Genomic DNA, 10,240 nt, shown 5'->3' with positions numbered 1-10,240 from the left:
TTAATTCAGGGCGTTGTTTCCAACCATTGGATTTTGGAGAACCAACATCAGTGTGTCCTTATTGTGATGCCATTGTTTGGTATGAAGAAAGAAATGACTGAACAAAAAATCCTAAAAATCCAAAGTTCTCTATATGTTGCGGTGGAGGGAAAGTTAAGCTACCTTTTTTGAAAGATACACCTGATTTTTTAAATGAGCTTATGGACTGCAATTCTGGCTCCAAATCCAAAAAGTTTATGAAATATATCAGAGTATATAACAACATGTTTGCTTTCACATCAACAAGAGGTGATGTTCAAGAATCAATAAACAATGGTCATGGTCCTTATGTCTACAAGATAAAAGGGCAAAACCACCACAAAATTGGCACCTTGCTTCCACCTGAAGATTTACTCCCTAAGTTTTCCCAACTTTACATATATGATACTGATAATGAAGTTGTGAACAGAATGAACTCTCTTAGTAAGAAAATTTTGACAAACGAGTTTGAAGAATAGTTGGATCCAAATATTGTGAAGGGACTGATAGATATGTTGAACAATACAAACAAACTTACTGAGACTTATAGAATGGCAAGGGACAGGTTTAAAGAGTCTGAAGTAGGTGATTTCAATATAAAGCTTATTAGTACAAGACAAAAGGATGGGAGACTTTATAACATGCCGACATCATCTGAAGTTGCAGCACTTATTGTTGAGGAAGAGAGTGAATTTAGTAATTACCGTGATATTGTGGTGGGTGGAAAAAGGATATGACCTGAAAAGAATAAATGAATTGCACCCAAGTTTCATGGCCATGCAATATCCTCTTTTGTTTCCTCATGCTGAAGACAGGTACCGGATTGATATCCCTTATCGGAATAATGTCAAAGTTGGCAAAATGACAAGCATAAGCATGAGGGAGTTCTACAATTTCAGATTGCAAATGAGACTAAAAGAAGGAAAAACAATTATTCTTGGTGGACGCTTGAAACAACAACTTATTGTTGATTCTTACTGTGTTATAGAACATATTAGAGTTGATTGGGTTAGAAATAACCAACAGACTATTCGTGCTGAGCTTTATCAAGGATTAATTGATGCAGTACTTTCTAGATATTCAAAATTAGATTTTGTTAGAAGGCGAATAGTTCTACCATCTTCTTTCACTGGAGGTCCACGTTATATACTGCAAAACTATCAAGACGCTATTGCGATTTGTTGATGGGCTGGATCTCCTAATCTATTCATAACTTTTACTTGCAATCCTAAATGGCCTGAAGTTCAAAAATGTTTTGACAAGATTGCTCCTGGATATACACACGTCGATTTCCCTGAAATTGTCGCTAGAGTTTTTGAGATCAAGCTGCATGAACTTGTGATGGATTTGCAAAAGTATAAAAAGTTCGGAAAAGCTTGGGCGGGTAAGTAATTTACTAATTTAGTTGTTTTTATAACTTATTCTTTTGTAATTTTTAACTTTTTACTTAATTTGTAGACTTTATGACTATCATATTGCTAAGAAAAAAATATCTCCCCTTCAAATATATAATTAATCTATAAATAGATGTTGGATATAGAAGAAAAAAATATGCCTAAATGATCCAAACAAGAAAGCAGTCTATGATAACACGCTGTAATATAGACAGGCACATACCTAGCTTTGAGCTCTTGAAATATACATGAATGATACGAGTTTTGTCGACTCTGTAGTATACCCTATGCTGCATAGAAATTTTAGGTTGTCACCTTTAATAGCATCATAGACTAAGCCAGGACGTACATCCTTTAAAGAATCAATATGTTCAGCACTATAACCGAATTCAGCATCTGGGTTTGTTGTTAGATTTAGGGGGAAAGCTACAAACATCAAGAAACATAAGTGTTTACAAGAGTTAGAACAAGTGAACAACCACATGAATTGAATGAATGAAGAAACATAAGTACTTACAAGATTAATAACACGTGAACAAACATGAATTGAATGAATAACAAAGAAATAAATCTTTATTGCAGCACAGATATGATGTTATACTAGAAAAGCCACAAACAATACTCGAAAACCCTTACAAGAGATTAGTTCTTGCCTGTCAAATTTCAGGGACTTTTTCAGACCAGGAAAGATACCATGATCCTTGCCTCAATAGTGCTCTTATGCATCACAATGTCACCCATTTAGAGTCCCCAACAAAGAGTCTCTCTTTAGTCATTCTAAACTAGGGGAACCTAATAGTGAATATATATCCCAACTTCATTCTGAACCAAGTGCTAAAATTTTAGTTTGAATCATGTATTTAGGATCTGCAATGATTTCACATTCACAAAATCAGACTTTGTACAATGACAAATAAAACATTCTCAAATGAACGAAATCAAATTAGTAATTAACATTTAATCCAGCTCTTACACATCATCCTTTTCTACAATGATGAGGTCTTCGAGTTGCTCAAACTCCAGATTATCAGTGGTGTCATGTCATGTAACACTATCAAATCTTTGTGTTCCTTTTTCATTTCCAAAATTTTCATGAACCTTTACTACTCCTGCCGCTTCTGTTGTCATTGAGTTCTTGGAAGAAACTTTTACCTGCTTTATAGGTTTGAATTAGAATTAAAATAACCTATTATTAACACATAAAACCCACCTAACCCCCACACATTGTTAGTACTATATATGAGATTTAAAATCATTGAAATCGAAAATGGGATAACACATATTTTAAATAACATAAGCATAATTGTAAGTCTCAACAATTGATATATTAAATAACATAAGAATTATTTGACAAAATTGACATAATTGTTTAAGAGGAAAAATTATTTATGATGTAATTCATATGATACTCTCAATGTCATAGTACAACACTATAACCCCCACACAAGTTTATGACAACTGACAGCACGAAAAAGAAAAAATAATAGAAAACAAAAAAGCTAACGCACCTGCTGCATCTATCGGGAGATTTTACTTCTCCTTGCACCCATCCTCTGTCCAGGTTATGCTGGTCGCTGATGAGGGTATGGAGCTATATAGTTAAGGGTAATCCCAGGTCAAATCCCAGGTAACAGTTGTTGCTGGAAGCCATAAGTCGGTGGAGGCAAAAGCGGGACCACGGGCCAAAATACAGCTGTGGAGGGGGTAGCCTGGGTCCACCAGGGTGAAAACCAGGCATACCTAATAATACTGGTGCCACATTAAAAGGTGCTCGAATCTGAGCAAATTGTTCCTGGAGAAGGAAGCAACAAAAAATTAACTACAAACGAATCTAAGTTTGAAAAGGAAAATCGCATCTGTTTAGCACAATATCAAGAATAAATTCCTACGGATCAAAACAAAAACCAACTCCTACAATGATTAGCGAAAGACTAAAATAACATAAAATAAAGACAGGGAAACACAAAATTCTATATCCATCAAACACTGATTAGGGGGGAGAGAAAAACTATATTTATTGTGACTGTGTGTGTATGCGCTTTAGGGTGGTGTATACATCCCATAATAAAAATTAGATGAGGACTACCTGTATCAGACACCAAATCGAACATGCCGTACCTACACTAGACTGACAGTCTAAAACCAAAGCCAGTTTCTCAGAGCTACCTAATGGGAACCCATGATCAGGCTAGCTTAGAAATTTTGCTTAAAATTCAAAACACATATAGTCTTTGTAAAATACACCACCTACAGCCTTGCCTTCCTCTCTTCTTTGCGTTGAGTCACAGCCACGTACAGAGGTTTAAATCCAATCACCTTCCCATTCATTTCACACACCTGAAAAAAAACATATGCCAACATATACAGAATTATATGATTATGTCTCTACTACTTTTATCATAAAAAAACGAGCCTAATTTTCATTAGTAATAGTTTCCTTCCATTTTATCCCTTTCTAAACTCAGTTTGAACAGTCAATCAAAGAGTGGTGAAGTGGTCCACTTCTTAGTTTATTTCCATTGCTTCTGTTAGTTTGCAACTTCTTTACATAACATTTGTAAACAATTTGTTGGAAAGTGTTTATATTTACTGTTAAGTTTTAGTAAATATTATATTATTAAAGTATGAAAATCTGATACTAACTTCCAATTAATTGCAGCTCTCTACACAATAGAGTTCCAAAAGAGAGGCTTGCCCCATGCTCATATCTTGCTATTTTTGGAAAACTCAACAAAGCCTTCCACCCCTTCGCAAGTCAACAGAGTTATATCTGCTGAATTGCCTGACCCTGCTGACAAAATTGCGTATAATGCAGTTATGGAATTCATGATTCACAGTCCATGTGGCGAGTCTAAACCAAATTCTCCTTGCATGGTTAAAACTGATGATGGGAATCAAAAATGCTCTAGGCACTATCCGAAACCATTCTGTACCGAGACAACAATTGACGAAAATGACTTCACAGTCTATATGAGGGGAGACAATGGTCAAATTGCACACAAAGACGGAATAACTCTTGATAACAAATGGGTCATTCCACACAATGTGGACTTGATTGTGAAGTTCCAAGCCCACATAAATGTTGAACACTGCAACAAAGCAAGGTCAATCAAGTACCTATTCAAGTATATTAACAAGGGAAAGGATAGAGCATCTGCAATGATTGTTGACAATGTAGTGACTCACAATAACAGTAAGGAACAAATTGTTAGGGATGTTGATGAAATATCAAACTTCTTAGATTGTCGATTTCTTTATTCTTCTGAAGGAGTTTGGAGGCTTCTAAATTTTGATATACAGTACAGAAATCCGAGTGTCGAGTGGTTGCCATTCCATCTTGAAGGTCAGAATATGGTATACTACAGCGAGAAAGATGATCCAAAAGTAGTAGTGCGTCGTTAAAAAGCATCCAGAACAAAGTTTACAGAATGGTTCAAGGCAAATGAAGAGTATGAATTAGCCAGGACACTTACGTATGTTGATTTCCCAACTAAATTTGTTTGGAAAAAAAAGTATAATAAGTGGACTCTACGAAAACGAGGAAAATCAGTTGGACGAGTTTACTACGCACATCGTACATCAGGTGAAAGGTTCTACTTAAGAATGTTGCTTAATGTTGTTAAAGGACCTAGGAGTTATGAAGATATTCGTACAGTTAATGGAACCCCACATCCAAGTTTTAAAGCAGCTTGTTAGGTAATCTTTCAATTGTCCATCTACTACTAACAGCTTTTTTGTGATATAGTAAGTAACATATTAAGCAGTATCCCTCTAGACCATTATTATATTCCAATAAAAGTTTAACATTATTATTAAAGTTATATGTCAGTTGACAACAGAATATATATTATGTTGTACTTAATAATATCTCTTGTTCTCATAAAATACTTGGTCCTCAAAAATCTTGAGCAAGCATCATATTTGGATAGAAAACACCCCCCCCCCCAGGTTTGGAACATGGATCCCATTTCACTGCTACTTTATTTGTCAACAACGCAGACCAAATACCTTAGAATCATTTCACATTTCTTTATCAAGCTATCTGGCCACTCATATATCTACACATTTTGTAAATGGTTATTTGGAAATAACAGATTTAGCAAGCACAACTCTCCCTTGAAAAAAAAAAAGTACATTACCTTCTCACCCTGTAGCTCTTTTCCTTATTTTGTCAACTAGGTCAGTGAGATGAGCACTCTTAACTCTATCATGCACCAAAGGTACCCCCAAATACTTTTCGGGAAAGCACCCAGTTTTCATGCGAAATATTGCTTTCTTTCTGCTACCTGAGATTTTCCATTCCTTAAGAGTCTACTTTAAGTCCTGTTAATTTATTTGCTTTAGTGGCCAAGATCTCATCATTGACATTGTATCACTAAACATAAGGATAATGTAATGTTGACGATAATTAAAATGTGATTATCAAGTTTTTCATTTTATATTAAGTAATCCTTCATTTTTTTATTACAGGCATACGGTTTGCTAGAGGACGATAGTGAATGGAATGATGCTATGAAGCAAGCCAGCGAGTGGGCAAATCCAACTTCTTTAAGAGAACTTTTTGTCACTTTAATCTTGTTGTGTGAGGTTACATCTCCAGAAATACTTTTTGAAAACCATCAGAAAAGCCTTGGTGAAGATATTTTGTTTCGTTACAGAAAAACCAACCACAACCAAAGTCTCCAGCTAAGTGATGACCAGATAAAGAATGATACTCTTTGCGAGATTGAGAATATCATGGTTCGTAGGGGGAAAACACATACAGATATTGAAGGTTTTCCTAAATTCAATATTTCTTCACAAGCATCCTATGGTAACAAATTGATTGCTGAAGAATTAGATTACAACTACTTAGAGTTGCACAACGAACATTTCAAACTCTATAACGGTCTCAACAATGAACAAAAAAATGTTTACAATTGTGTAACTGATGCAATTGAGATGCAATTGATAATTAGTAAATTGATTCTTAATTATTTATAGATGAATATAAACAACTAATGATCAACTACCTTATCAATATTATTCATACTCTCAATTCATTATGCAATATAAAGAGTACGGATTCGTTCCACTCTTAAACTACCAAGACTAAATAGAATCCAATTAATCAAACACAAGAAAACAATGGTGAGAGTAATAATTATGGATGTGAATTTATACTATGAGATAATACTATCAATTGATCGTATACTAATATTAACTAAAGTAATTAAATATAGATGAATCAAATATAGAGAAAACTAGAGAGAGATTGAAATCCATTTTCCATATTTGAATTAGTTACATATGTCAATCTCAATTTGTCATTAGATAGTTAATACTCAGCCTGAGTATATTGATAGCTCTACCCTCATCAATTGAGGGAGAGTTTTGAGAGTGTCCACATGGCCAAAGCTAATTACAATAAAATAGGGAAAGCTAATTACGAGAAATCAGGAGAAAAAAAAACGGAAGTTTGCAAAAGGTTTTCATAAAATCGGAAGTTTAAGTAAGAAATAAAAAATAATCGGACTCCTCCCTAAACTCAACCATTCATCTACTTTTTTTGTGCCGACCTTACTCCACTCACGAGAAGAGGTAAACCCCAACAAAAACCCCAAACTCTCTCACAAATAAAAAATAAAAAATAAAAATCGTCCAACTTAATAGACCTTTGTTAACCAGTTTGGAGGTACATTACCATTTTCAATTGCTAATTTCTCAAAGCAACTTACAACAATGTATATAGGACAAAATCAAATTTATGGAAATATTCCTAATGAAATTGGGAATATAAGAAGTTTGATTGATTTGGATTTGTGTTCTAACTTATTCACTGGTAGTATTCCCACCAACGTTGGAGATCTTCAGAACCTAAAAGAATTGTATCTAAATTCAAACTAGTTGTCAGGACGGATCCCTTCCTCCCTAAGGAATTTGCCACTATTGTTCCATCTTGATTTGCATAACAATTCCATAGAAGGAGGCATTGCTTTAAGTCTCAAAAATCAAAACATGCAGATTTTGGACCTTTCCTATAACAATTTCTCAGGCACCATTCTAGAACCAAAGATTAGTCTATCCTTGCAATTGCTTTACCTTAACTTGGGACACAATTAAGTTGAGTGGTTCCATACCATTGGAAGTAGGTCACTTGAAAAATCTTGGTTACTTGGATGTATCTGAGAACAAAATATCGGCAGAAGTTCCTATCACACTTGGTAGTTGTGACAATTTGGAATATCTTTTTCTTCAACACAATTTCCTTCAAGGAGCTCTTCTGTCTTCGCTCGGTTCTTTAAAAGGAAGGCCTTTGAGTTCTAGATATTTTAGGCAACAACATAACTGAAGAAATTCCGAAAGAATTGGAAAAGCTCTCAATTTTACAAAGTTCAAACCTATCTTTCAATAACCTTGATGGTGAGGGACCAATAACAGGAATCTTTGGAAATGCAAGTGCAATTTCGATTGTTGGAAACAAGAAGTTATGTGGAGGCATTCCAGAACTTTAAATTACCTAAGTGCAACATCCAAAAGTTTAAGAAACATGAAATTTATTTTGCCTTAAAGATATCACTTGGTGTTCTTACTTCATCTTTCACTGTGGCATTGTTCCTTATAATCTACTATTTAAGGAAAAAGCTTAAGGCAAAAGGTGCTACTGAACAGTTTTTGGTAGACCTTAGAAGGGTTACTTACAATGATCTTCATAAAGCAATAGGTAGCTTTACTTCGGAAAATTTGATTGGTATGGGTAGTTATGGATATGTGTACAAAGGAATTCTTCAACCTGATGAAGGTTCAATTGTTGTGAAAGTACTCAACCTCACATAACATAAAGCTTCCAAGGGTTTCTTAGCTGAATATGAATCCCTGAGAGTTATTCGACATCGAAATTTACTCAAAATCTTAACTGTTTTTCGTCATATATTCAAATGACTCTGAAAGGACTTGCTTATTGTCATAAGAAATGGGTCTTGCATAGGTAATGTATATATATTATTTTTGTTATGGAATTGTTTGTTTTTGTTGTGGTTTTTATGAGTTTGGGGTGTGATGTTTTTTGGTTTTTAGGGATATGAAGCCGAATAATTTGTTGATTGAAGCTGATGGGCAGCTTAAACTCGCTGATTTTGGGTTAGCCCTGATTTTTGGTAGCCCCAATCGTAGGTTTACTCATCAAGTATGTTGTTTTGTTTTGTTTTTCCTTTGAATATTTTTTTGTAGGTGTGGTGTCTTTTATGTTAATGTAACTGGGTATGGTTGTTGAGTAGTTTGATGAGGTTGGAGCTAATTTCATCATTTGGTGGTGCTTTATCTTTCTTTGACGGGTATCCTATATGCAAGTTGGTTTATTAGTTAGATTACTTAGGTATTAGTGGACATGAAGGCCAGTCTGAGTTAGTATTGGACTTTGTTTGGACGCAAGTAGATATAAGCGCACCATGCTTATTGGGTTGAATTTGGTTATGACCCATGTTGTTAAATCATGAAGCAAATGGCATATAGTTAGATTCAAATGAACCTTTTAGTGTGTACTATGAACCTAGAAGGCTAGAAACGGAGCGGATAACAAATAATACTTTTCATATTGAACCATTTCAATAACAAAAGAGGAATAACTAAGATAAGTCACATAACAGTTTTTTAAAAGGCTGAACAATTTTTCTAATTGCCACCATTACTTTAAGTTGATCTTTGCAGTTAATCTTTCTAAGGCTCGATAGTCTTTTTTAGTAACTAATAACCCCATACGACATGTGTTTTCATTCCTCAGATGTCGTTTAAGAATGCTTGCCTTCATTTGAACTGAATCTGTTTAGCATGCTCAAATTCATTGCCTCCTATGTGAATTCTTAAAACATTTTAAACATGAATTTGACAAAAATCATTTTGAGCAGGTTTTTGCTCGATGGTATAGGGCACCTGAGCTCTATACCATAACCTATGCAACTGATTTTTTTGTTGGAACAACTATTTAGTCCATAACACCAAGAGATCAATAGTTGTGTAGTGTTTATGCTTTCATGGAATGGAACTTCATATTCTAACCCCGCAGTACATGATCTACATAAACCGCTTGAAGAGAGGATGAAGTTTATCTTGAATGGTGAGTAAATGAACATCAAGCTGTGCATTTGTTCCATTATCCTTCTTATTGATGTTGTTGATATTATATTTTACCTATTTATACTTCCAACTTAGTGTGCATTTTTTGTGCAAAATTGTGCAATATTTTCAAGCATGTACTCCTATTTTATATTAGTAGCTCCATCATATCTTTCTTGGAAGGTATGATTAACTAAAAAAAAAATCTTTTGCTTATACTCTTATTTTGTAGGGGGGGGGGGCCTTCATGGTGAATACAATTTTTAATTATTTATATTAAGTCAGTGATTTATTATTTCTAATAATGCATCATATGCAAATGGATCAAACCTACAAAAGGGGCACTGTAGCTAAATTCAGATGGTTCGATAACATGCAATTCTGCTGGTTTTGGAGATATTATTAGGGAACATGGAAAGCACACTACTACAGAAAAGGGTTTTAGTAATTGTTTTTAAAGGTTTTTTGTGACCGTTGGATCCTAAACTGTGACAAATGGTTTTCTCTAGGAAATGGCATATGAATGGAGTACTATTTGTGACTATTCTCTAGGAGCTTCATGCCTAAATGATTGTTTGAAGTTGAGTTGCACTAACGTGGATGTTAGTTCAGACTCAATATTAGTTAATGGCAGATCACCTGCACTTTGGTATTGTCTTAAAATTTTGGTAGAATATATAAGTAAAAAGTTGCAACTTAATTCACTTCATTTGTATGTTTCATCTCAGGGTAACGAG

At 34.4% G+C, this 10,240-nt stretch overlaps 1 protein-coding gene across 1 annotated transcript; it reads left to right on the top strand.

Annotated features, from left to right (window-relative positions):
- The first annotated feature begins 879 nt into the window (after positions 1 to 879).
- On the top strand, positions 880 to 8,228 carry LOC147499175 (uncharacterized). The gene is made up of 5 exons (XM_086563431.1): positions 880 to 1,153; positions 1,262 to 1,402; positions 4,072 to 4,766; positions 5,883 to 6,335; positions 7,965 to 8,228. The coding sequence occupies exons 1-5, from the start codon at positions 880 to 882 to the stop codon at positions 8,226 to 8,228; spliced, it is 1,827 nt and encodes a 608-aa protein (XP_086419557.1).
- Positions 8,229 to 10,240: the final 2,012 nt, after the last annotated feature.

The sequence above is a fragment of the Coptis chinensis genome, chromosome 5, assembly GCF_015680905.1.
Source record: "Coptis chinensis isolate HL-2020 chromosome 5, ASM1568090v1, whole genome shotgun sequence".
Taxonomy (NCBI): Eukaryota; Viridiplantae; Streptophyta; class Magnoliopsida; order Ranunculales; family Ranunculaceae; genus Coptis; species Coptis chinensis.
The sequence above is the reverse complement of the archived record's forward strand: the minus strand, read 5'-3'. Positions and strand labels throughout refer to the sequence as shown.